The sequence below is a fragment of the Piliocolobus tephrosceles genome, chromosome 4, assembly GCF_002776525.5.
Source record: "Piliocolobus tephrosceles isolate RC106 chromosome 4, ASM277652v3, whole genome shotgun sequence".
Lineage (NCBI taxonomy): Eukaryota > Metazoa > Chordata > Mammalia > Primates > Cercopithecidae > Piliocolobus > Piliocolobus tephrosceles.
Window position 1 is genome coordinate 35,960,692 of NC_045437.1, and position 27,569 is coordinate 35,988,260.

At 34.1% G+C, this 27,569-nt stretch overlaps 1 protein-coding gene across 5 annotated transcripts in view; it reads left to right on the forward strand.

The window, feature by feature from the left end:
* Positions 1 to 27,569, forward strand: part of NIPBL (NIPBL cohesin loading factor) — a 187,609-nt gene that overhangs the window by 67,111 nt on the left and 92,929 nt on the right. For all 5 annotated transcript variants that reach the window (XM_023216496.3, XM_023216498.3, XM_023216500.3 and 2 more), the window contains 6 exons: positions 8,811 to 8,953; positions 10,948 to 11,113; positions 14,127 to 14,254; positions 17,493 to 17,592; positions 18,129 to 18,280; positions 27,147 to 27,307. In XM_023216496.3, the coding sequence (XP_023072264.1) occupies positions 8,890 to 8,953; positions 10,948 to 11,113; positions 14,127 to 14,254; positions 17,493 to 17,592; positions 18,129 to 18,280; positions 27,147 to 27,307 (771 nt within the window). In that variant the 5' untranslated portion in view covers positions 8,811 to 8,889. The remainder of the gene's footprint in view (positions 1 to 8,810; positions 8,954 to 10,947; positions 11,114 to 14,126; positions 14,255 to 17,492; positions 17,593 to 18,128; positions 18,281 to 27,146; positions 27,308 to 27,569) is intronic.

Sequence of the window (27,569 nt, forward strand, 5' to 3'; positions counted from 1 at the left end):
ATTAGTTGAAAGTGTGCCCTCTTGTGGACTATTCAGTAATTTTCACGTAAAAGGCTTTTCCTTTTATATTGGAGACTGAATTAACTGTATATCACATATGTTTTGGTCAAAAGTTGAGATCTAGATCTTAATTTTATAGTTCTTTAAAACCTAAACCTCATTTGGAAATAAACAGTCATTGTTTGATTTTGCATTTCTAATACGATTGTATATGAAACAGTCATAATTATAACAGTTTCAACCTATATAAGGGACTTGGAGACAGGCTATTTCTTTTGCAGTATAAAAGAGGATGAGAAATAAATTTTGTTTTGGTGTGTTGGGGGTGGGCTAGGAATCCAAACAATTCATAGATGCGCTTGGAAATTTCCTCTGTAGCCTCTATGTACAAATAAATTTATAATAATGAAATTCCAGGACACAGGACTATATTTTTCCTGAGGTAGTTTGTAGTTTTGTATAGTTTGGTACAATTAAACTTTGTGTAACTAACTACAGGCCTCTGCAAATCCATTTCACTGTATAACAAACTGGGACTATTTAAAGTTATTTGAAGTTTTATTAAAGTCAGTTCATAGAAGTATATAGTTTTACTCATTGTTTTATTTCTCAGCAAACGTGCACATATTTTATAAACTGCTTTTGAGAAACCCTACATCTCAACCTTATTTACTTAGTGGTAACTTTTCTTTCTCTGCATAATAGTACTCAGCAGTGTAAATATATCCTTCTAATACATGTGATAAATATGTGATATAGCTACACTGTTGGGACACACATATACCTTATTGGTATCCAGCATGGTGGCTGCAGAGAGCTCAGGGTTCCAGAAGCAAAGCAAGTGTCTCAAGAGAGTTTTAGAACTTTGCTTTATTTTGCATTTTAAAAATTTATTGGAAGTAATTTGGAACTTTAGAAAAGCAGAAATATTTTAAAGAAAGTGAGAATTTTTACAGTGCAACTTATTGGGAACTTTTTGTTTTTGAACTAGAATTTGAGGAAGATCCTTTCAGAAGCATCTTAAATAGCATGTGAAAAATCTGTTCTTGAATAGCAGGCAGGGAAAAGGAATCTGAAGGTGGCTTGACTGAAGTGAAAGGATTCTGCTGGAGAGGTGCCACTCTCTAGGGACTCACTGACCTATTTAAAATAGTAAGTAGTACCACATAGATTTATTTATTTACTTAACCTGTGTAGCTATTTAGCATTTATATCCCACCTATTTCCTAAAAGGATTTTAGGTGGTTTATAATGTTAAATGTAATATAAACTAGGACAATAAAAATATATTAATTTAAACTTTTTAAAAAATTGTTTAATGTGAGAAGGCTGAGCAAAGGGCAAGGAGAACCTTTTCATTCTCGCCCCCAGAAATCTTGCTCCTCTCTTACGAAAGCTTTCAGTCATCTCTCCAAGTGGTGGCAGGGCAATTCTAAGGTCTGACCTTAGTTCTTAGCATAGTATGTTAACAGATCTACCCTTAGTTTCCTGGCCCACCAGGACTCTAGCAAACTTTTCTGTTACCCAACAGGTTGGGCTGCAGCCACACTATAACAAGGTCTGAATCTCAGCCTTGTGAGATGAGTATGCTTTTCCAAATTCTTACTTTCCTCAGATATTTTCCCGTCTTAACTCCATGGATGGTAGCTGCTTCCTGTATTTGCCATTCCTATATTTTGTAGAATCCTTTTTATACCTTCCAGTTAACCATTTTTTACTACTTAATAATTCTATATATTAAATTTTTCCTGCTCAAAAACTGTGTGTGTATATATATACACACATATATCTATGTGTGTATATATATATGTACTTAGTTTTAAGCCTTTCCTCCACCACCAAAAAAATTAACATTAGCAAAGAAGGTGTTAATTAGTTAAATATTCCACATATATGAAATTTCAGTTTATTCAAAATAGTGTTATAATCACACAAGGTGACAATATAGTATAAAGAATGCTGAACTGGAGATCAAACACTTATATTCCAGTCTTGGCTAGTGAATTGCTAGCTCAGAGACCTTGAACAGACACTTATCTTCTCTGAAGAACTTTTACTGTTTGCTGTAGGTTTATCTTTTTTCCATAGCAGTGTAGATGTTTCTCAGTTTTATGTCCTTTAGACAAACATAAGAATGTAAGATTTGGTTAGCAACACCTAAGTTCAAATCCTATTTCTGCTGCGTGCTGCCTGTTTAGCTGTAGACAGAGTTTTTAGGCCCTGAAACTTAATTTTTGCATCTGTGAAATAGTAATAATCTTTACAGTCCTTTGATATTGGAATGATTAAGGAAAGGGATGTATAAATATCTGACACATAACAAGTGCCAAAAAAAATTTCCCCCACAGCGTTACTTTATTTCTTGCCTATCTAATCTATTATAATGTAACTGTTATCAACCCTCAGTAAATCAGTTCCATAACTATAGCTATAGTTCAGACCACTTTTGTCACATTGTGAATTTCCAAATTCCTGCTTTAGACATCTCCAACTAGATATTACATTGGCATTTAATCTGAACAAGTCCAAAATCACACCATGGTTACATGTAAGTACTGCAGTATTCTAACAGAACTTTCTGCTTCCATCCTCTGTCTCTGTCTCTTCCTCCCCCACCCTATCTTCCATATCACTATTAAATTAGTCTTAACTGAAAGCTTAAGGATGTGGAAAAAGATATCAACATTATATAAGAAACTCCCTTGCAGGCTTCAATTGACCTTTCTGGCCATATGCTCTGTTTGTGAATATACCTTGCATGTTATATTAGTCTTTAGCACCTAACTCAGTGTACTTCATAGAAGATGCTTAACATAGGTAATTATTTAAATATTCAGAGAAATCTATGTACATGTAGCAGCAACAGGAGACTTACTAATTTTTTTATTTTATCATAGTTTATATTACTGTTTTCCTGAATCATAAAGTAATATTGTAATCATAATAATAGTCCAAGAATACAGATAAAAATACCACCAAAATAAGAATTCCCCAACATCTCAGAATATACCTGACCCCTAATCATTGTTAAAGGTTTAATAATATTCTTTTTTTTCCATGCATAGACCATCATTTTTATGAAAATATGTTTTAAGGAAAAGTATTTAGCTTGGTTGATGAGCTTATGATGTGCACATTGATATTTTTGATTAGCAATATATCTTTAATATCTTTTCTTGAATTTTAAGAATCTTTGTCATTCTTTTTTATTTTAGTGCCAATTTGTGGAGAGATTAAAATATAGAATCATCACTGTAAAGTTGGTTCAGGCTTTAATTCAATGATTCTTTCTCTTTTCTGCCTCTGAAATATGTACTCCTTTTACCACATTCTTGTGGCCAAACTCAAATTTTAAAGGGCAGAGGATGTTTCCGTCTTGTTAACCATTGTACTTTGCTTGCCTAGCATAGTGTCTGACACAGTAACATAAGATCAACATTAATTGGATGCGTCATGAAGGACTAAATATTTTAGAAATAGTATGTTGTGTTGGGGTGCCGCTTATAACTCAGGGGGTACTTACAGGGTTGAATGAAACTGTTATATAACCTGATACAGCATTTTAAACTGTTAACTATAAAGCATAGTAAAAGGAAAATGCTTTAGTTATGTAAAGACAAGATGAAGCAGATTTTTCTGGAAAGTAACACAAAGTAGAGTTTAAAGCAATTTCAATTATTAAATTACTAAGACAGATTGAATAGTTGTTATGGGAAAAGTTACCAAAATCATATCTTACATCCATCATGTATTTAGCTCATTATTAGTGTATTCGAAGATGGAGGAAATAAAGGGTTTGTGCTTGGTAAGATTTATTTGTTAAAATGTCATTGTGCAAATTTTGAGAAGAAAGGTTATGAACTTAGCATAAAAAATATCATTGTGTTTACTTACTCATTGTAATCTTGTATCCAAAACTGATTTTCCTCAAAGTGAATTTTGCTTTCTGCTCAATAGTTCAGATCAAGAAGAAAGTAAGAGTAATTGAAGTGCCATAGAAGTGTGAATCACATACTAAATGTGGTTATAAAGTAAGGAGCCTAACTCCATAAAGCCAGAGTCACCATACTTCACTGTCACATGGTACAGTATACTGACTAACAGTCTTTTAAACTGGATGTTTCAGTCAACCTGTAAAATAATATTTAAAAAAGAATGAGACAGATCTGCATAAATGAAAGATTTCCAAGATAATATACATGGCAAAAGCAAGATGCAGAAGAATATATAATAAATAACAGCTTGCATTTAACGAACATTTACTACATGCCCAGCACAATTCTGAGAACTTTACACATATTATTTCCTCCTCACAGCAAAATTTAATAATAATTACCTACCTCTTATATCAGAGATGAGGAAACTGAGGTGCAGAGATTAAATACGTTGTCCAAGGTTGTGTAATAAGTGGGGGAGCTTGGATTCAAATACACAGCCTAATTAATCTCTTTTGTTTCTTGGCTGTATATTTTGAGTATATTGATTGTGTATGCATAATAATCTCTCATGGATGTACCGTAATTTGTTATACTAATAATATTGTTATACATTTTAGTTGTTAGTTTAAGTGTCCATGTACCAGATAGCCTGGGTTTGACTCCAGCTGTGTGACCTTAGGCAAATTATTTATCTTCTCTGTACATCACATTCTTCATCAAATAGAACTGTAATATTAGCACCTCAGGTTCATATGAGGATTAAATGAAAGTACATTAAAGTGTTTATAACTGTTTTTATTACATAGTAAGTGTATTTTTTAGTCACTAAAATGTAGTAAAAATGTTGTGGGAATATCTACATGTGTATGTTTTTCAGCATGTATATGATTATTTCTTTAGGATATATTTCTAAAAGTGAAATTGTTGAGAAAAAATTATGCATGTTTTTAAGGCTTTGGTTATAGGGTGCAAAGTGGCCCTCCAGAAAATTTATCTACCATCAGATAATAAGAATGCCTTCTATTCCAAATCTGTCCCAATTTTATCTTATTATAATCCCTACTGATACTGTTTTATTTGCATTTCTTTTGTTTGCTTGAGGAAGTCGTAAATTTGGTAGTGAAATTAAATGAAGAACTAGAGTCTTTAAAAATCTTAGCAAATGCTTAAAAGTTCCCTTCAGACTCATTAGAATGGGCTAAATTGATAATTTACTATAATATCTTACCCTAATTAAGCATTCTTTTAATTAAACCTCAAGCCATTCTTAAATTTAGTTTATAAATGATTTCTCACTCAATGTGTTTTGTTTGATTTAGTTCTTAGTATTACAACAGTTAGATTTTTTTCTCCTTTCTGTCTCCAGTATTTATTTCTCCTACCTTATGATTTAAGTAATTGTAGGTGAGCAGGCCCAAGACTGTGACTTGTAATACTGTGGTGAAATATATACTGGGATGCCAAATAATTATTTATAATAGATCTTTCAGAAGTAGGAATTATTTGTATTGAAAAGATGCCTTTCCCTCTATTTGTTTCGAAAGGACTCCTGTTCTTCCTCTCTCCTCCCAAATCTATTTAGTAATGCTGTTAACTTTCTGGATCACTCACTATGTGCCAGGTGGTATGTCAGATAATACATTATTTTATTTTATTCTCATCACCACTTATGAGGTGGGCTACTTTCCTCACTCTTCCATTTTTTCAAATCAGCAGCTCTCAGATGGCTTTGCCTGGTGACCCACAATTTAAAAGACATTTTACCTGGACTCACAAAGCACTGTGCAGTATACCCTTATATTTCTATTCCCTCCATTCCTTTCAGTGTTCAACCCACTAAATTTATTTTATAATCTACTAATCGGTAACCAATCACAGATTGTAAAGCACTACCTTAAGTGACAGTTTTAAAGCCCTCATTAAAATCTTCTTTACAGTTTGGTTGCTGTTTCATTCTGGACACATGTCAGCTTCAGTTTTACAAAAAACAGTGTACTTTCACAGAGCCAAGCAGTCCAAAACATTATTCAGTCCAGAGCCAAAAATGTCATAGCTAGTTAGTTAGGGGTGTGTTTGTTACATGTTTAGAAATCTAGGAACACTATTTCTTGATGGACCCTGGTCACCTTCCAACATAAAGTAGCAACATTTCCACAGATTACTTACATTTATTAAAAGCTGTGACTTTAGCTAAAATTGTGACCTCATTTCTACCAAATTCCTCTGCTGTTCTTCAAACTCTTGGATTCCAGTGGTATTAGCCATAGTTCAGCAGTGAAGATCAAATGTTTTTGTCAGTAATCATCTATCAACATGTAATTAAAGCACTTTAAACCAAGTAAGTATTGTTGCTCTCCTGCCCTTTCCCCTTTACTCCTAGTATTTAGTTAACATCAGTATTCAGTGCATTTTTATATCACTGTGAAAAGCACAATCTTGTGGTTAGGCTTATTAATCTTCTAGTTCATATATGGGCAACTAAATATATAGTCATTTTTAGGCTAAAAATCCTAGCCTGGGGTTGGATCTGCTCTATTTGTTACTCACCTGGGACTTAAGAAAACAGTCAGGTAGCCCACAGTAGAATCCTCTAGCATATTACTCTTTAGGTTCCTAGCCTCTGAGTTAAATAATTAAATACAGTCATTTGTTACTTAATCTGCTTGAATATGGCAGTGTACATGTACAACAGTGAGTTGTATATAAATAACGATATTTTTGTGATCTGTAAGTCATTTTCATTCAATGATTTATTTCCATTAATTACTAAGCATAAGTTGGAACTTACTTATTAGTATAAATTTATGAAAAATCCATTGTGTTTTGGTGACCTTTATCAGGAAATTTTAAATTCCAGCCAACTTTTTAAAGTGCTTCATGTGACTGCTAACTATGTTGCATTAAATTTCTTTAGTAGTTGTTAAAGAATCAAATTAATATTTCAAAGAGTAGAGTCCACAGTGTAGCAAATGGACAAATATAGAATAGCTAGTAGTGATTATAGCTTTCCTATATTATTTCCTGTGCCTTTTCCTTTCAGTGGGCTTCTACTAGAAATTTTGTCAGTCATTCACCAAAGGAAAGTAATGTTTTTTCCCTTAGCTGGCAATTGGTAAAGAATGTACATATAAAGGTCTTTAAACTGTAAAGAAAAGAGAGGAAATGATTACCACAAGGACAAGATAGTAAATACCCCTAGAAGGAACCAGAATGCTAGCCTTTTGGATGGTGGTTCTATTTCTATGGATGCTTACTTTATAACTCTGTTAAATTCTGTGTGTGTGTGTGTGTGTGTGTACCTGTTTAATGTGCCTTTGTTCAATAGATCTTATATTTATTGTACCTGTTTAATGTACCTTTGATCAATAGGTCTGATATTTATAATAATCATGTTTGGGGCAAAGGAAATTCTTAATTTTAACTCCCTGTATAATTATACATTAAAAAAACTCTTATTTGCAATATTGCATTCAGACATATAAGTAAGGGAAATTATTAGTATTATGTCATTTGAATGTTTGACGTTTACAACTCAAAAACTTAAGAGGTTCTCTTAAAAGTAACTGACTAGCAAATACAACCTCTAAAAGATAAATATTTAAGCTTTTTAAACTGGAAGCTACAATTCAGTTTTCAATCTTAGCTCTATGGCTTAGTTGATGTAGATTTCCATTTGCTGATTAATTTATAAAGGAAAAGTAACTTAATGAAAGCGTACTTTCGATTAATGTATACATTGTTAAAATATTATCTACTTACAAAAAAGGGTTTACCAAGTACTGTTAAAGGAAAGGTAAATGTTTTACAAACCATATGTTGAAAATAAGAGAAAAATGTGGAAATGTGGGGTCTTTGAACAGAATAACAAAGTGTTCAGTTTTACAGAATGTCTTCATATGTTTTTCTGTGTGTATAGAGAGAGAGAATTCCATCATGATAAATACTAAACATTAAAGTCAGTTAAGTCATTTGTATGGGGAACATTAAAAATGTTAACACATGTCTTTGTCCTTTCTGTGGTTGCATATTGGTTATGTGACTTATAAGAAACATGTAGTGATGGTTGGAAAGATAAGCTAAGTACATGAACAGTAAGTAACCATGCAAGATTGAAACAAGACAAGTTTCAAAAGATGTCACAAAGGAATATATAATTATTTACTAAAATAATATTGGGCAATAAATGTCATAAGTTCAGAGTAGATTAAGATACTCATTTGGGTGAATTTGAGGTTTCATGAATTAGTGGGAACATGCTTTGGATCTTGAAGAATTATAGGATTTGGACCAAAGTAGGAATGGGCTTCCTAGGTAGGAAGAATGTCTTATATAAAGATGGGAATACACAAGGGAGATTTGGGAGAATCTGATTAGATCAGGTTGGTTGGAGAGGGTGGTTTATGTAGGATAGTGATAAAAGACACAGCTAGAAAGGCAAGTTGAAGCTATATTATGAAGTTAAATGTTTAATGTGCTTATAGTGTGGAAATGAATTACAGTGCTTGTCAAGGTTGATCAAGTATTCCTATCTAGCAATCCAGCCTAGCCGTTAAGAAACAAACTCTGGAACCATATTGCTTTGGTTCTAATTCTTGCTCCACTAGTTACTTTAAACTCACTGTAAATTAATTTCCTCTTAGTAAAATGCAAAAAACAATAGTAGCTGTCGTACTGGGTTGTTGTGAGGACTGAGTTAATGTGTGAAAAGCACTTTGCGATTGCTTAACATATAGTAAGTGGTATATAAAAATGATTATTATATAGGTTGAACAAACAAAAGCAGAAATTTTTTTTTATAGTGATTAAGCATTTTCCTGGTAGTAATATATCTGACATATTTCTACAAATAATTGTCTGTTTTGTGTGTTGCAGTGTTTGGGAAATGGGAAGTAATGACAGCTGGCACCTGAACTGAGTACTTTTATAGGCAACACCATTCCAGAAATTCAGGATGAATGGGGATATGCCCCATGTCCCCATTACTACTCTTGCGGGGATTGCTAGTCTCACAGACCGTAAGTTTGGTTAATTTATCTAATTTAAGTTCTACTGTGTGTTAATAATTTTTACAGTGACTGTTCTAAAAATTATTATAGGTTCCTTAAAACACATTTACAGAAATAGCAACTGAAACTGCCCTTTAAAGAAAAAAAATTTGACAGCCTAATTTATCTAACTTCTTAGTGATGTTTAATTTGGTTGTCATGTTCAGTAATCTGTTGGAGTTTGTTGGGGATATCATGCAGCCTGTTTTACTCTAAGGACTTAAGAATTTTAAAGAACATTGCCAGTCTGTTGAGATTTATTTAATGTAACTCAGTTTTTCAGAGATTTATTCTTTTGTTAGGTATTTGTAACTATAATTCTTAGTCCTTGAGTAATGATGCAAAAATCCCCCTACAATTTTAGTTACTGTGTCATCCTACCTGAATAAATAAAAGGAAAAAGATATGAGAGGGAAGGGTAGAAAGTGAGAGAATGGCATACTTTTCTTTGTATAGCATTGTGCAAGATTTGGAACTTCATAGTAAGGGAACTAGGAGAAAGTATCTTCAAGAAATGTTTTTGTCCATGTTCAGTATCCTCCAAATGCAATTTTTCTGGCTTTTGTTTTGTTTTGTGAATTTCCAGTTGGTTTTAGTGGGGTAAAATAGATAACAGCCTATATAGCTTTGAGCTTAGGAAACTAGCATAACTAGTTTATGAGGTCTAAATTAACAGGGAAGTGCTGTAGGTGATTGGGTTAGCGTTAGGTAAGAAAACTTTTTGTTTTTATTATCATTAGTTTTTATTAGTTTTTATTATCACTTTGTTGTAGGTAAGGCATAAATAATTTAGGAGTACAAAATCAGATATACTATAAGAAATTTCTTTTTGGTTTTTCTCCCCATGATCTTTGCTATACTTCAATATTTTGTCTTTGCAGGAAGCCCTGTTTATTAGGTAATAATTTATTTTCTGTGTTTTTATTAATGAAAATCCTGTTAGTACCTGTTGGGGTTGAGCACCATGATAATTATACTGTATAGGTGATTAGAAATTAAGGCAGAAACAGACACCTGATATTTTAGTTAGCTTTCTTAACTTTTAGACAAATGAACAAATTTCTGTTAGGTGAACAGAGATTAAACAGCTGAGTTTAAGCTACTATAAAACATTTATGTTCTTTTGTTTGCTATTAGAGAATAAAGAGGAGATAATTGTTTAGGAATTTGGAATTTAGACGAATATTTTAATATTCTTACAGAATTCTATGCTATGAATGCCTTCTTGCTAAAGTGAAGTATTTATTTGTACATTCTTAAGCTTTTAAAAAAATGTTGCTTGAGGCCGAGATGGGCGGATCACGAGGTCAGGAGATCGAGACCATCCTGGCTAACACAGTGAAACCCCATCTCTACTAAAAAATACAAAAAACTAGCCAGGCGAGGTGGCGGGCACCTGTAGTCCCAGCTACTCGGGAGGCTGAGGCAGGAGAATGGCGTAAACCCAGGAGGCGGAGCTTGCAGTGAGCTGAGATCCCGCCACAGTACTCCAGCCCGGGCGACAGAGCGAGACTCCGCCTCAAAAAAAAAAAAAAAAAAAAAAAAAGTTGCTTGTCTGTTTTATGAAGAGTCAGATATTGTTACTTGATTTATTTGTATGAGCGTACTAGTGATTCTGATAAATCTTATAAACAAGAACAAATGAAATTAATGAATTGCTACATTGGAAGTTAGTTTGTAACCATGCCCTTTTCGCTAGTTATTTGTTTAAGAAATGAAAAGCAAGGATGAATATAAGGGAGCTGAATTTTATTCCTAGAGACTAGTATAATCTATTATGGTCCAAGTGAAGGTTTGGGAGTTTTGTAGGGTTGATTGAGGTGTGTTAGGAAGAGGAGGATTGCTTTTTAATAATTTGTCACATTGATATTTATAACTTACTTTTAATCCCAAAATACAGATAAACACTAAAGAGACTTCTTACAGTCACTCAATTTCTAATAATCTGATTTTATTCCAAATAGTCCTGAACCAGCTGCCTCTTCCATCTCCTTTACCTGCTACAACTACAAAGAGCCTTCTCTTTAATGCACGAATAGCAGAAGAGGTGAACTGCCTTTTGGCTTGTAGGGATGACAATTTGGTTTCACAGCTTGTCCATAGCCTCAACCAGGTATCAACAGATCACATGTAAGTATGATCAATTTTATATCTAATATAAGTAAAAAGTTTTGGCCTAAGAGAATCCGTATTCCTGGTTTTATTTCAAAAATTTTTAGATACATAGTTTAGTTTTAAAATATATCAGTATCCAAGGGAGAATATAGTCTTATTGCGATAACAGATTAATGAGATTTAAATAGGCAATTTTTAGATAACTCTGACCTATGTAGCTCTATGGATATTTTGTCAGCTCTTTTGAACTTATCTTGGGGGATCGATCATCTTTGCAGAGATCTGGTCATGAAACTATATCCCTGGCTGGGCGCAGTGGCTCACGCCTGTAATCCCAGCACTTTGGGAGGCCGAGGCAGGCGGATCACAAGGTCAGGAGAGCGACACCATCCTGGCTAACACAGTGAAACCCTGTCTCTACTAAAAATACCAAAGAAAAAAATAATTACCTGGGCATGGTGGCAGCCGTCTGTAGTCCCAGTTACTCAGGAGACTGAGGCAGGAGTATGGCGTGAACCAGAGAGGCGGAGCTTGCAGTGAACCGAGATTGTGCCACTGCACTCTAACCTGAGCGAAAGAGCAAGACCCTGTCTCAAAAAAAAGAAAAAAGAAACTATATCCCTTTTTCCTGATATTGCTGAAGTAGTTAAAATTCACAGACTCTAACAGACTATGCTACTAGCTCTTTTTGGATTAGGCTTACATGCTTTTCAGGAGAAGTATATAAGAATTCAAGGGCTAACTCCATGAAAGGCTGTTATAGAGTTTGGGACTAAGTTTTCCTAGAATTTACTCTACCATCTAATTATAGGTATGTATTTTCACACAGTAAACTTTTTAAAATAAAATTGATTTAAATTACGTAGCATATTTACAATTTTTTGCACAGGTATACCTTTTAAAATTTATTTTTCGGCCAGGGGCGGTGGCTCACACTTGTAATCCCAGGACTTTGGGAGGCCCAGGCAGGCAGATCACAAGATCAAGAGATTGAGACCATCCTGGCCAACATGGTGAAACCCTGTCTCTACTAAAAATACAAAAATTAGCTGGGCATGGTGGCGCATGCCTTAGTCCCAGCTACTCGGGAGGCTGAGGCAGGAGAATCGCTTGAACCCGGGAGGCAGAGGTTGCAGTGAGCCAAGATCACGCCACTGCACTGGGGAAAAAAAATATATTTTTTCACTACAAAACCAAATCATATTTATAGTAACGACACAAAAATGCGTAAAAAATAAAATTTCTCGTTCTTATCCCTTCATATCCCACCACACAGTGTTACTCATGTAACCTCACATTCTTTATTTTTTTTTCTTTTAAATTTAAAGATTCATCATGTAGGGGAATGAGGATAAACACATTATAATGGACAGGTGTCTGCATTAGATGCAGTACATACTTTGGGGACATTTTTAAAGCTGATGACGCTAAGGTGAGATGCTTACTAAATGGATTTTCTAATAGAGAAGCTAAGAAATGATCGGTTAAAATCAGAAAGAAGTATACTACTACTAATATTTTGTCACTCCCAAAATTCAGCAATATTTAAATCACCTTTTTTTTTTTCTTTTTTTTTGAGACGGAGTCTTGCTCTGTCCCCCAGGCTGGAGTGCAGTGGTATGATCTTGGCTCACTGCAACCTCCACCTCGTGGGTTCACGCCATTCTCCTGCCTCAGCCTCCTGAGTAGCTGGGATTACAGGCCTCCAGCACCACGCCTGGCTAATTTTTGTATTTTAAGTAGAGACAGGTTTTCACCATATTGGCCAGGCTGGTCTCAAATTCCCGACTTCAGGTGATCCACCCGTTTCAGCCTCCCAAAGTGCTAGGATTACAGGCGTGAGCCGCCACACCCAGCCTCTAAATCACTTCTTATGCTTGTACATACTTATTCAGTAGTTTTCACCAAATATTTAAAGATGTAAAGGAAATAGCACACATAAAATAAGGACTTATTTTATGGAGAGCTCGCTTAAGATTGCCCTAGAAATGCAATGAGTCTTATCATTGGACACCATCTTTATGGGTCTTCATGGTTAGATCCAATGAGTAGAACATTGACATGTATAATGTAAAATTAAAACACTGCCTATGCTTAGTTTTATCATCATCTCCATGGTTGTGAATTTAATTTGCTACTTACATTAAAGTTTATTGAAAATTGCTGCTGTGAAGGTATTGAAATTTGCTGTTTGGTTTCCGCTTTCCCCCCACCATGACATTATTTGAGAAAACAATATAAGATGGAAAAATTACATAACCTCTGGGTCTTGTCTTAATCAGTGTGGCAACAATATCTTATTTGTAAGACATTCCCAGAAAGTCAGACTCACTCATATTCAGATGTAAGAAAATATATTCCAATAACAAATATCAACTTTTTGTATAACTATCACTTCTCTACCCTTCCATTATTTTGAGTAGTTTAGAATATATTTATTTTCTATTTTAAAACTACTTGGAAATTATTAAACTCTTAGTTCAATAAAATAGTGTTTTGGGCTTTTTTCCCCTGACTGTGTAAAGTAAAATGAAGAAAAAAGAGTGTCCTTAGAAGAATCCCTCTCTGTTATTTTTGGTAATTGTATTTCTCCCAGGGATAGCGTATTTGAAAATTCATAACTGTAGGGCCAGTTGTGGTGGCTCACTCCTGTAATCCCAGCACTTTGGGAGACTGAGGTGGGCAGATCACCTGAGGTCAGGAGTTAAAGACCAGCCTGGCCAACATGGTGAAACCCCGTCTCTACTAAAAATACAAAAATTAGTTGGGCGTGGTGGCAGGCACCTGTAATCCCAGCTACTCAGGAGGCTGAGGCAAAAGAATCACTTGAACCTGGGAGGTGGAGGTTGCAGTGAGCCGAGATTGCACCATTGTACTCCAGCCTGGGGGACAAGAGCAATACTTCGTCTCAAAAAAAAAAGAAAGAAAATTCATATTGTTGGCCATACCAGTGTGATTTACTTTTATATGATAAATCTTAAGAATCAGTCACCATTTTAATTTTTGATATTTATTTTCTCAATGCCAGAGAGTTGAAAGATAACCTTGGCAGTGATGACCCAGAAGGTGACATACCAGTCTTGTTGCAGGCCGTCCTGGCAAGGAGTCCTAATGTTTTCAGGGAGAAAAGCATGCAGAACAGATATGTACAAAGTGGTGAGTTTCTTAATAACTGAATTCCCATATCAGAACTTGTTTTATATGTATTTAAATCCAGGTATCTTCTTTAACAAGCTGGCCTATCAGGAATGCCATGTTTATGCCTTCAGTCAAGCCAAGAACAAGAAGGAAACTAAATTGATAAGATTCTTATAGTTTAATATGTAATTAAATTCCTTGAGAATTAGACAAAGCTTTAAGTGTATTTTGTTAAATATTTTGGAATATATCAGTTTACTCAGCTTAAAAATTTTTTTTTTGTTTTGGAAAATCAGAATTAATTTGAAATAAGTCTTTCATTAATCAAATATTTGCAAAGCTTTTGAACACGTACACTGTAGCAGGTATATAGAGTTTTAATACTGATTGTGATTCCATATTCATGGTTTTCTAGTAATTGATTTAATACTCCTGTTGCCTTAGCAACAGAAAAATTGGTTAAGTATTATTAAAGAAAAATTGATTCATAATATTATAAAATAATAAAAATATTACATCCAACACAGATATAATTTTTATGTAGTCACGGAGTACCTTTGGGTTAAGAGCATTGTTCTGTTCAAGTTTACTGAATTTTACGAGCCCAAGTGCCTGTTTGGCTCTCAAGATTAAAATAGGGAGGGAATAGCTTAGACAACTTCAGAAAGTTCAACTTTGTTAATTAAATAACTGTATTTAAGAATTTTACCAGCCTGGCATGGTGACTCACACCTGTAATCCCAGCACTTTGGGAAGCTGAGGCAGGTGGATTGCCTCAGGCCAGGAGTTCAAGACCCGCCTGGGCAACATGGTGAAACCCTGTCTCTACAAAAAAATACAACAATTAGCCAGGCGTTATGGCGTGCGCCTGTAGTCCCAGCTACTTGGGAGGCTGAAGTGGGAGGATCGCTTGAACTCAGGAGGTCAAGGCTGCAGTGAGCTGAGATTGCACCACTGCACTCCAGCCTGGGCAACAGAACAAGACCCTGTCTTCAAAAAAAAGAAAAAATAAAATAATTTTGCCAAATCATTTTGGTTTACTTTGTTGGCAGCACTTCCATGATGCTTCTATTCCATTTCCTTTAAATAATGTTACTTTGCTGATTCTGTATATTTGTGTTGTTTGAATGGTATTTTGAAAGCAATTGCATAGTTGCTATCGATTCCTCAAAATGCATAATGGGGATGCTTCTGACCAACTTGCCTTTTAGCAAGTTGAAGGTAGGTATGCAGGACAGTGCTTTGTCTTCACCAGAACTAATAAGTTAGATTGCAATAGTAGGAGACTGATATAAATAATGGAGGAAGCTAGAGTTATGAATGCTTTCTGGAAAAATGTTGGAATTGAAAGAAATTATGGAAAGAGTTGATTGGAAGAAAGATTAATAGGCTGGGAGTATTAGTTACATGAGAATGTGAGTAAATCTAGTATTGGATAAATGGATCTAAGGTTACTAATACTACATTTTTGCAGATTACATTTTTGAGTATTTGGGTAGTAAATCACTCTAATAAAAACTTTTAGAGTATTCACCTCTCAGTCACATTTTTGTGTTTTATACTACATATACTTGTTTTTTAGTCCAAAACATTGTTTGATTTCTATATACCCTACATTGTAAAAGCATAAACTAGCATTTAAAATTAATCGATTAATTGCATGTTTTTTTTTTATTAAAGCATTTTCCTGGTGATATATGGCTTTGAAATTTTAAAAGCTGGCTAGGCGTGGTGGCTCACGCCTGTAATCCCGGCACTTGGGAGGCCAAGGTAGGAGGATTGCTTGAGCCCAGGAGTTCGAGACCAACCTGGGCAACACAGAGAGATCCTGTCTCATTAAAAAATAAAAAATAAAAATAAAATAGAAATTTAAAAAAGTTGATTTTGGTGTTGGTAAGTTTAAATATGAGTCATGCATGTGGAGAAAATTTAATAAAATGCAAATCACTTTAATCATAGTTCTTTGGAACTTAGAGCTAATTGAAAAGGACTATAAGAATATCATTTATCCCTTTTATTTAGAAAGCCATTGCTTTCAAACTAGTAATTCCAGTTTGTCCCAGTGATGACTGTTAATTCAGGGGGGAAAAGCTTTTTAACTCCTGTCTCACTGAGTATTCATCTCCCTCCAAAAGAAAAAGAAAAAGAAAAAAAACCTCCAGCAACAATAATTATAGGAATTAAGCTATTAAGCTATGGAGCAAAACAATTTTGTGCTGAGTTTGAGTTGGAAAAGAAAAGTCAGAAGTTGAAATTTAGACTACATACTTAAGAAAACATCCTTCAATGGTAGACTGAGAGGTGATTTTGAAACCTAATTTATTTCAGCTACAATCCCTTTTGTAGTACTCTTAGCAAATGAACTTCTGTTTGAATATTTCTGGTGAAAGGCACTTTTTGTAACAACAGCAGGAAATGAAATTTGTAAATATAATTTGATGTTTGCAGCTCCCAAAAAAGAAATTGGCTATAGAAATCATAAGAAAATTCAGGGTGTTATTTATAGATTTTTATCTGATTCTGAAATGTCTAAATAAGTGAATTTTTCTGTGTCTCCTATATAATGAAATGCCATTTGCATAATAATTGAGAAATAATGTCTGGCTTGAAAATAAATGTAAGAACCAGAACGCTATTCTCAAGTTTTTATTTTTTAATCAAATATTCCGTTAATCCCTACTATGTGACAAAGAGTTATTGTGAAAGAAGGAATAGGTACATTCTATTTTACTTCAAAAGACATTCAGATGGAAATTGCAGGAATTCAAACTTTTGACCCATAAATAAAGTACTTTGCAAAACCTGTGTCTGAACCATAATACAAATATCTTTGTGAAATTAAGTTCCCAAGCGTGAGAGGTGTGTATGATAAAATATTTGTGTAATAAAAACTACCCTGAGTCTTGTTGTAGAAGGAAGTGTATTGTGTTAGGTGCAAGGTTAGATAAGACAACTTTTTAAAAAATCTTTTGAATTCTAAAGCTAAATAATAGAATATTGAGTAAGCAAGTAAACATTTTTAAAATATTATAATCTCTGTTTCTAGTCCTGGATTAGTTTTATGGAAAATGGTGCTGTAATAAAATTGTTCTTGAAATTTACAGTTTTACGGTGTCTATATTTTGCTCTTTGAAATGAAAACATTGATCAAAAAAAATCTCTGGCATGTTTGTGAAAGAATAACTGATTTCAGTTATTTAAAGGACACTTTACTGCTAGAAGAAAATAACATTCTATATTTTTGTGTTTTGCATAGGAATGATGATGTCTCAGTACAAACTTTCTCAGAATTCCATGCACAGTAGTCCTGCATCTTCCAATTATCAACAAACCACTATCTCACATAGCCCCTCCAGGTAATATGTGTATATATCATTTATTAAATATTGTCTTCTATGGTGAGTATGCTGGTGAATATATGGTTCATACATTTAGGTAATGGTGGATTATTTAGAGTTTAAATAGTTGAAATACTTAAATAGTAATTCACTTGTGCATTTGCTTTAAAATGTTGTATATGGAAATAGTCTAATATGCTAATTGAAGTAGCTACCATCTTAGTAATGTAATTTCATAGAGACAAAAGAATGTTAAAATAACTAATGTGTTTGAGGTAAGATTTAGGGAGCATGGCTTTAAGTACCTTAAACAGATTGGTACTTCTATATAAGTAAACAAATTACCTACTTTTAAAAACTTTTTTATTGTAACTCTTTGATTATGAATTGCGAACAATTTTTGTATGTTATTTGACTATTTTGCAAGATTCTTCTATTTGCATAGATTTTACATATATAAACCAGAGTTCAGAGGACTTTGTGACAGTCAAATTTCAAGGAATAGCATGTTTATTTTATTTCCTTATATTTTTTATTTGGATTTTGGGTTTTAGCCGGTTTGTGCCACCACAGACAAGCTCTGGGAACAGATTTATGCCACAGCAGAATAGCCCAGTGCCTAGTCCATACGCCCCACAAAGCCCTGCAGGATACATGCCATATTCCCATCCTTCAAGTTACACAACACATCCACAGATGCAGCAAGGTAAGAAAATTGTTTGTAACTTTACTGGGAATGTCCAAGTGCTTTAATTCCAAGCAAATTTGTTTTTTAAAGTATAATTATTAAACACAAACTAAAATACTATACTGTATACTTATTTGTCAGTGAACCTTTTTAAAGATATGGTTTAAATCATTAAAACATGTTACACTTACCATTTGAAAATTTGTCATTTTAGGAGGTGAAAGGAGCAGTGTCATTTTGGCTTTTTGGATTCAGTTATTATATAACTAAGTATATTTAGGTATGAAATTGAGAAGAATTGCATTTTTTAAAATTGCTCCTTCTTCTTACATTAGCACTAAGCCAAGGGACAATTACATTTTAATTGGTAAAGTAGATACAGTCAGCCTTTCACATACATGGGTTCTGCATCATGGATTCAACTAAATGCTGAGTGAAAATATTTGGAAAAAAAAAAATTGAGTCTGTACTGAACATGTACAGGCATGTTTTCTTGTCATTATTACATAAACAATACAGTATAGCAACTCTTTACATAGCACGTACATTGTATAGGCATTGTAAGTAATCTAGAGATGATTTAAAGTACTATATAGTGCATAGGGCGATATGCAGGTATTGTGCATTTTATATGAGGGACTTTTGAGCATTTACAGATTTTGGTATCCACAGAAGATACTGGAACTAATCCCTCATGGATACTGAGGGATGACTACTATGAAAAACTTACTATACTGTAAAAATTTACTGTAGTACAGTAGAGGAAAATTAATCTTAGATGCAAAAATTTGAGATTAAATTACCAGTTCTCACTTGATTATTAGTTCTTAATGTCATAACGTTGATATTATGATGTCTTTTTAAGGTTATATTGCCTTGAGATATATTTCATGGTTACTAAATAATTGATTTATTATTAGTATAAATTTGTTTGTATGTTTTAAAGAAATTTTTTAAAGCGGAAAAGTACAAAGGATAATACAAAACATCTTTATTTTAGTCCTCCTTAATTAACAGCAAATTTTAAAAATTTGCTTTCAGTCACTAATTTCTACATGTATGCTCTTGTTTATTATGCATGAAGTTGAATCTTTATTCATTAATAAGCTTATTAATTTGTAAACTTTTAACTTTGTCATCCATCAAAACAACTAACTCTGGTTTTCCAAAACCAGATAATGAAATATTACGTTGAGCTTTTTTTTACACACGAACTCAAGGAGAAACTGGGAAGCAAATTTGACACATTTGAAATAGACACAACCAGGTGCGGTGGTACTCACCTGTAATCCCAGCACTGAAGGGGGCTGGGGCAGAAGAATCAATTGAGCCCAGGAGCTCAAGACCAGCCTGGGCAACACAGTGGGACCCTGTCTCTACAAAAAAAAAAAAAAATTAACCAGGCATGGTGGCACTTACTTGTAGTCCCAGCTACTCAGGAGGCTGGGGTAAGAGGATTGCTTGAACCCAGAAGGTCAAGGCTACAGTGAGCCATGATCACACCATTGCAGTCCAGCCTGGGTGACAAATTGAGATCTGTCTCGAAAAGAAATAGACACTTAGAAAATTACTGAATTGAGTGTGAGTGCCATACATACATATCTATGTGTATATGTAGATGCTTAATATTTGTAAAATACTGGTATACTCTGGTACACAAAAGTCTGAGGGACATTTTACATGTAATTAATGAGAGGAAAAATGTCAGAAGAGCACATCTGTTTCATGTGTAAATGTCCATATACACATGAATGTGCGTAAAAAAGAATGTAAATTTTAACTCTAAGAAATTTGTTGTTTAACAAAATTAACTTAGCTTTTTAATATAGTTTGAGGACCTATTCAGTATTGTGTCATTTCTTAAAAACGCTCAGATAAAGAGATAAAAACCTTACTCGGGGATTAGCCTCACCCAGATATTAAAGTTATTCTAAATAAAAAAATTTAGTCAGTACTACCCAAAACAGTTTGCATATTCAATGTAATCCCTATCAAAATACCAATGACATTCTTCACATAAATAGAAAAAATTTACATGGAACCAAAAAAGACCCCAAATTGCCAAAGCAGTCCTGAGGAAAAAGAACAAAGCTGGAGGCATCACACTACCTGACTTAAAAATACATTACAAAGTAACCAAATACATTATAGTAACCACATCAGCTTGGTGCTAGCATAAAAACACACAGACCAGTCCCAGAGAGAATCCAGATATAAATACAGATATTTACAGACAATTTACTTTTGACAAAGGCACCAAGAACATAAAAGGAGGAAAGGACAGTCTCTTCGATAAATAATGCTGTGAAAAATAAACTCAAAATGGATTAAATACTTAAATCTGAGACATGAAACTATGAAACTACTAGAAGAAAACATTGAAGAAACACTCCATGATGTTGGTCTGTGCAAAATACTTTTTGTTTAAGATTTCAAAGCACAGGCAACCAAAGGAAGAAATAGACAAATGGGATTACATCAAGCTAAAAAGCTTCTGTACAGCAAAAGAAACAATCAACAAAGTGAAGAGACAGCCCACAGAATGGGAGAAAATATTTGCAAACTGTTTGACAAGTGATTAATAACTAGAATATCAATAATATATAAGGACCTCATTAGCAAAACAATAACAACAAAAATGAATTAAAAGCCAAAAAGTGTGAGTAAACATTCTCAAATAAAGACATACAAATGGCCGGCAGATACAGCAAAAAATGCCAGACATCACTCATCATCAGAGAAATAAAAATAAAAAGCACAGTAAGATATTATCTTGCCTTAACTAAAATGGCCTTTTTCAAAAAGATAGGTAATAGTGAATACTGGTGAAGATATGGAGAAAAGGGAAGCCTCATATACTGTTGGTGGGAATGTAAATTAGTACAGCCTTTGAAACACTGTATGGCAGTTTCTCAAAATACTAAAAATAGAGCTACTATATGATCCAGCAATTCCATTAGTAGGTATATATCCAAAAGAAAGGGAATCCGTATACTGAAGGGATGCAAGCCCATATTTATTACAGTACTATTCACAAAATAGCCAAAATATGGAATCAACCTAAGTGTCCATCAGTGGATGAATAAAGAAAAGGTGTATGTATACACAATGGAATATTAGCCATAAAAAAAGAATAAAGTCCTGTCATTTTGAGCAACATAGAGGGAACTGAAGGTCATTATGTTAAGTGAAATAAGCAAAGCACAGACAAATATTATATGTTCTCACTCATATGTGACAATTAAAGTGGATCTTAAGAAGATAGAGAATAGATTGGTAGTTACCAGAGGCTGGGAAGGGTAGAGGAAGGAGGTGATGAAGAGAGCTTGATTAATGGGGACAAATATACTGTTTGATAGGAGAAATAACATTTAGTGTTGGATAGCTCAGTAGGGTGACTAGTTGACAGCAATCTATATTTCAAAATAGCTGGAAAAAGATAATTTGAATGTTTTTACCATACAGAAAAGACAAATATTTAAGGTGGTGGATATCTCAATTACACTGATGCAATCTTTACAAATTATATGAATGTATTTAATTACCACGTGTATCCCAGAAATCTGTGCCTCTATTATCTATCAATAATAAAACATAATTTTCTTTGAAAAGGAAAAAAATTAGTCTGGCAGGGAACAAGTGAATAGGTCAGTAGGACAGAATGCAGAAATAGGACAATTTAGACTATTGAGAAAGATTGCATTTTTTTTTCAACTTTATATTACAAAAATTTAACTGTGCAGAAAGTTCTAAGATTAGCACAATGAACCCCTTCACCAACAGGTATCCTGCCACTTTGTCCTTAAGTATATCTGCTAATAAGGATATTCTCCTATATAAAAACCAAAGGTAATAATTGTAAAAAAATTAAGGTCAGTTCTGTGGTATCATCTGATATCCAGAATATATTTGACTTTTACCAATCCACTTGTCCTAAATATGATTTTATTATATTTTTTCAAAGCATGTTCAAATCTAGCTTTTCACACATTGCATTTGATTTTTGCATCTCTTATGGAGGCTCTTTTAATCTAAAGCAGTCTTACACCTTTTTCCCCCCATGACACTAATTTTTGGTTTTTGAAGAGTTTGGCCACTTTCGTTGTAGAATATTTGATATTCTAAACTCCACTCTTTTCTGCTGGTGTTGTTTAATTTGTTTTCTGTATTTCCTATCAAGTAGAAGTTAGCTTTAAGGTTTTACTAGTTTCGAGTTACACATTTTTGGCAAGAGTACTTGATAAGCAATGTTGTGCACTTTACATTGTATCTTATCATAAAATGGTCTCAGTATCAGTGGTGTTTAGGTGGTGAGCCTCTGTTTATTATAAAAGTACATATTTTTCCCTTTGCAATTCATAAATAATCTCTGGGATGATACTTTGAGATCGTGTAAATATGCAATTTCCCATTAATCTTTTACTTAAAGGGGGTAACATTCAGTGAATCTCATTTTATCAGTTTTTACACAGTCATTGGAAAAATGATTTTTAAAAATTCTATCATTCTAAAGATTACATTTTAAAATCAGCATATAAGAATGGATTGTTTAATAAATGATGTTGGTGATTGTCTAGGTATTTTGCAATTTTAGCTGGATTCTTGGATCACCAAAAGCAAAAGTGTTCTAGATTAATAAGCTGTTTATATTTTTTAAGTCATAAAATTATAAGAAAAACATTTGGGCAAAGTTTTGGTATTCTAAGAGTTGAGAAGGCATTATTTCTAAGCAGACCGAAAACCTGGATTGTAGAAATGAAAAAAAAAAAAAAAGATTAATGATAAATTTGTGTATAAGAGAACATAAATATATAAATTACATAAATATAAAACAAATATGGGGGAAATATGCAACATTTATTGTAAACACAAAGTATTGATTTTTTTTACATACTGAAATCTCATACAGATCAGTAAGAAGACAGAAATGAAAGAAGTAAACAGGCAATTTACTAGAAATGAATAGCCAAGTCGATACAGAAAGATTTAATAAATGTATGAAATTGTGGTCACCTTAGCTCATAAAGGGATGCATTCAAAATTAAGATGAAATAAAATTTTATATCAGATTGATAAACATTTCAGTCTTCATAGTGATATAAATTGGTGCAACTTTTTTAGAGAACCATTTGTTTGACAATATCTATAATTTAAAATTCATATACCTCACTCAATAGTCCAAAATCTACCTCCCTTAAAAGAAGGGGAAAGAGATAAAAACATACTCAGACTGTTTTAACAAGTTCTGTCAAACATCGAATGAAGAGATATTCTAATCTTAATCCATTCCAGAAAAAAGAAAAACAGCAACACTTTCTCAACTCTTTTTATAAAGTTAAATTACAATCTGGATACCAAAACCAGGTGAAGTGAGGGGAGTATGAGAAAGCAAAATTATAAATCAGTCATCATATGTGAACATTCATGTCCTGTTCCTGAATTGAAATAAAATGTTTCTAATTTTTTCTACCACTAGGTAAGATTAAAATCAATCTCTTCTCTTTTTGTTTTTCCATACAGATGGGGTCTTGCTGTATTGCACAGGCTAGACTCAAACTCCTGGGCTTAAGTGATCCTTAAGCCTTAAGGTGAAACAACATTTTTAAACAAATATTAAGAAACCAGGCCAGGCATGGTTGCTTACTCCTATAATCCTAGCACTTTGGGAGGCCAGAACGGGCAGATTGCTTGCAGCTCAGGACCAGCCTGAGCAACATGGTGAAACTCCATCTCTCTCTACAGAAAATTAGCCAGGCATGGTGGTGTGTGCCTGTAGTCCCAGCTACTTGGAGGCTGAGGTGGGAGGATGGCTTGAGCCTGGGAGGCAGAGGTTGCAGCGAGCTGAGATCACGCCACTGCGCTCTAGCCTGGGCAACAGAGTGAGACACTGTCTCAAAAAAATAAATAAATAAAATAAAATAAAATAAATAAGCAGTGTTATCAACCAATGTGACAAAATTGGATATATATATGAATTGGTTAGTAGAAGACAGTATAATTCAGATTATTGGGCTGGGATCCTGTGAGCCTTTTAATAGGTCTCAAAAAAGCATTCAGAAAGATTCAATTTCCATACATGTCATTTAAAACTTTTCACTGAATAAGAATACATTAAGCACTTTGGGAGCCCGAGACTGGCGGATCACAATTTCAGCAGATTGAGACCATCCTGGCTAACATGGTGAAACCCTGTGTCTACTAAAAATACAAAAAAAATTAGCTGGGCGTAGTGGCGGGCGCCTGTAGTCCCAGCTACTTGGGAGGCTGAGGCAGGAGAATGGCGTAAACCTGGGAGGCGGAGCTTGCAGTGAGCTGAGATTGCCCACTGCACTCCAGCCTGGGCAACCGAGCGAGACTCCGTCTCAGGAAAAAAAAAATACATTAAGCTGGGTGTGACGGTACACACCTGTAGCCCCAGCTACTCAAGTGGCCGAGGCAGGGGGATCGCTTAAGCCCGGGAGTTTGAGTCTAACCTGTGCTATACAGCAAGACCCCATCTGTATGGGGGAAAAAAAAAAGAGAAGAGATTGATTTAATCTTACCTAGTAGTAGAAAAAAATTAGAAACATTTTGTTTCAATTCAGGAACAGGACATGAATACCTATAACATTTATTTAGTGGGTGTCCCAGCCAATACAGGAAGAAAAGAAGCATTAAAACTATGTATAATTATTAGTAAGGAAGAAAAAAGTGTCATTTTCAGGTAATATAATTGTCTTCATAGAAAATCCGAGATAAGCTGCAGACAAGATACTAGAATTAATAAAAGCATTCCACTTAGTTACTGGATACAACATCATTATAATGAAATTAATTGCATTTTTGTATACCAGAAATAAGCAGGTATAATTATAATCTTTTTTGGTATCATTAACAATTTAAAGGAACACCACAAGATACCTAGAATAAATTTAGTGAAAGATTTAAAAGACTTTTGTAGAGCAAATTACAAAACTTTTGAAAGTGATAGAAGAAAACTTAAGAAAATGAAGAGTTGTGCCATCTTCATGGATAGGAAGACTCAGTAGGGTAAAGATTATTATTATACCCATATCTATAAATTCAGTATAACACTGATAAAAAAATCTCAAGAAAGGTTTTTGTGAAATTTAACCTGCTTCTAAAAATTCATATAGTAGAAGTTCAAGAATAGACAAAATAATAAGGAATGAAGTGTAACAGCTCAGTCTAACAGCAGTCAGGATTTGTGCAGGCATGGAAAAATAACACATAGTGAAGTGGAACATGATGAAGAGCTTAGGAACATACCCAAGGACAAATGGAAACTTGGTCCCTATCACATCGTATCTTAGTAGGGGAAAGAATGATTTCTTTAATTAATGATGCAGAGACAGCTAGTTATTCATATGGAAACAAGTAACACTGGATCCCTGTCTCACACTTAAAAATGAGTTTTACATGGGTTAAAGACCTAACTGAAAAACCAAAACTGTAAGGCTTTTAGAAGATACAAGTGACTATTAGAAATGTTTCCGGCTGGGTGCGGTGGCTCACGCCTGTAATCCCAGCACTTTGGGAGGCCGAGGTGGGTGGTTCACGAGGTCAGGAGATCAAGACCATCCTGGCTAACACGGTGAAACCCCCTCTCTACTAAAAATACAAAAAAACTAGCCGGGCGAGGTGGCGGGCGCCTGTAGTCCCAGCTACTCGGGAGGCTGAGGCAGGAGAATGGGGTAAACCCAGGAGGCGGAGCTTGCAGTGAGCCGAGATCACACCACTGCACTCCAGCCTGGGCGACAGAGCGAGACTCCGTCTCAAAAAAAAAAAGTTTCTTACCCTTAGAATGATGAAAATTATTGGCAAGGATATGGAACAGTGGGAACTCTCATACGCTACCAATGAATACAAATGGTCATAAGTAATCTGTCATTTAGTAAGGTTTAAAAATATGCATACCCGGCAATTTCACTCCTAGGTGTTAGCACCCAGAGCTCTTACAGATTTATAAAAAGAGTCCTCATGTACAAGAACATACATTGCAGCATTGTTTATGGCAGCAAGCATTTTAAGCAATTTGAACATCCACATAAGAAAGAACAAATGAATAGTGTACATCATACAGCAGAGTATATGTAATTATTTAAAAGAAATGAATGTAGGCCAGGCACGGTGGCTCACATCTACATGTATTCCCAGTGCTTTGGAGGATAAGGCAGAAGGATCATTTGAAGCCAGGAGTTTAAGACCAGCCTGGGCAACATGGCAAGACCCCATCTCTACCAAAAAAAGAAAAAGCCAGGTGTGGTGGCAGGTTTCTGTAGTCCTAGCTACTCAGAAGACTAAGGCAAGAGGATCACTTGAACCGAGGAGTTTGAGCTGACAGTGAGCTATGATCATGCCAGTGAACTCCAGCCTGGGCAACAGAGCTGTCTAAAATAAATAAAAGAATTTAAAACTATATATGTATAAAATATATATAATCTCAACATAATATTAAATGGAAAAACAAGTTATATAAGGATAGATACATATATCATCTATATAAAATTATAATGTAAAAACACAATGAATTACTTAGGAATATATTCATGCATAGCAAAGGTATAAAGATAACACATAGGCAGAATAAACTCAAGTCAAAATAGTGGTTACCTCTAAGGAGTAAAAGGAAAGGAATAGAGGAGAGAAATAACAGATGAATGGAGATCTTCAACTATATTTGTAATGTTTTAGTTCTTTTCAAAAATAGATTGGAATCTGGCAGAGTGTTAAGATTTGATCAAACTAAGTAGTCAGTACATGAGTATCTGTTATATTATTCTCTGTAATTTCTATATGTTTAAAATATTTGTGAATAATTACTATTCTCCAAGAATGTTAAGAATTTTTTAATAAACCTTTTTTTTATTCTTATTAATTTCAGCGTCGGTATCAAGTCCCATTGTTGCAGGTGGTTTGAGAAACATACATGATAATAAAGTTTCTGGTCCGTTGTCTGGCAATTCAGCTAATCATCATGCTGATAATCCTAGACATGGTTCAAGTGAGGACTACCTACACATGGTGCACAGGCTAAGTAGTGACGTATGTAATATATTATCATTAAGGTGATAAAATAGTTCTAATATTTGTCATATAACCTATTATTTCCATTTCAAAATTTGAATGATACCTACCGTATATCATTATACTAGCTACTGAGTACAACATGGCTCCTGCACATACAGAGCTTAGTCTAGAGCAGGATTGGTCAAGTGTGACCAGTAGCCTGAACCACAAAGTGAGAATGGTTTTTACGTTTATAAAGAGTTATTTTTAAAACAAAAACAAAAAGCAATATGTGACA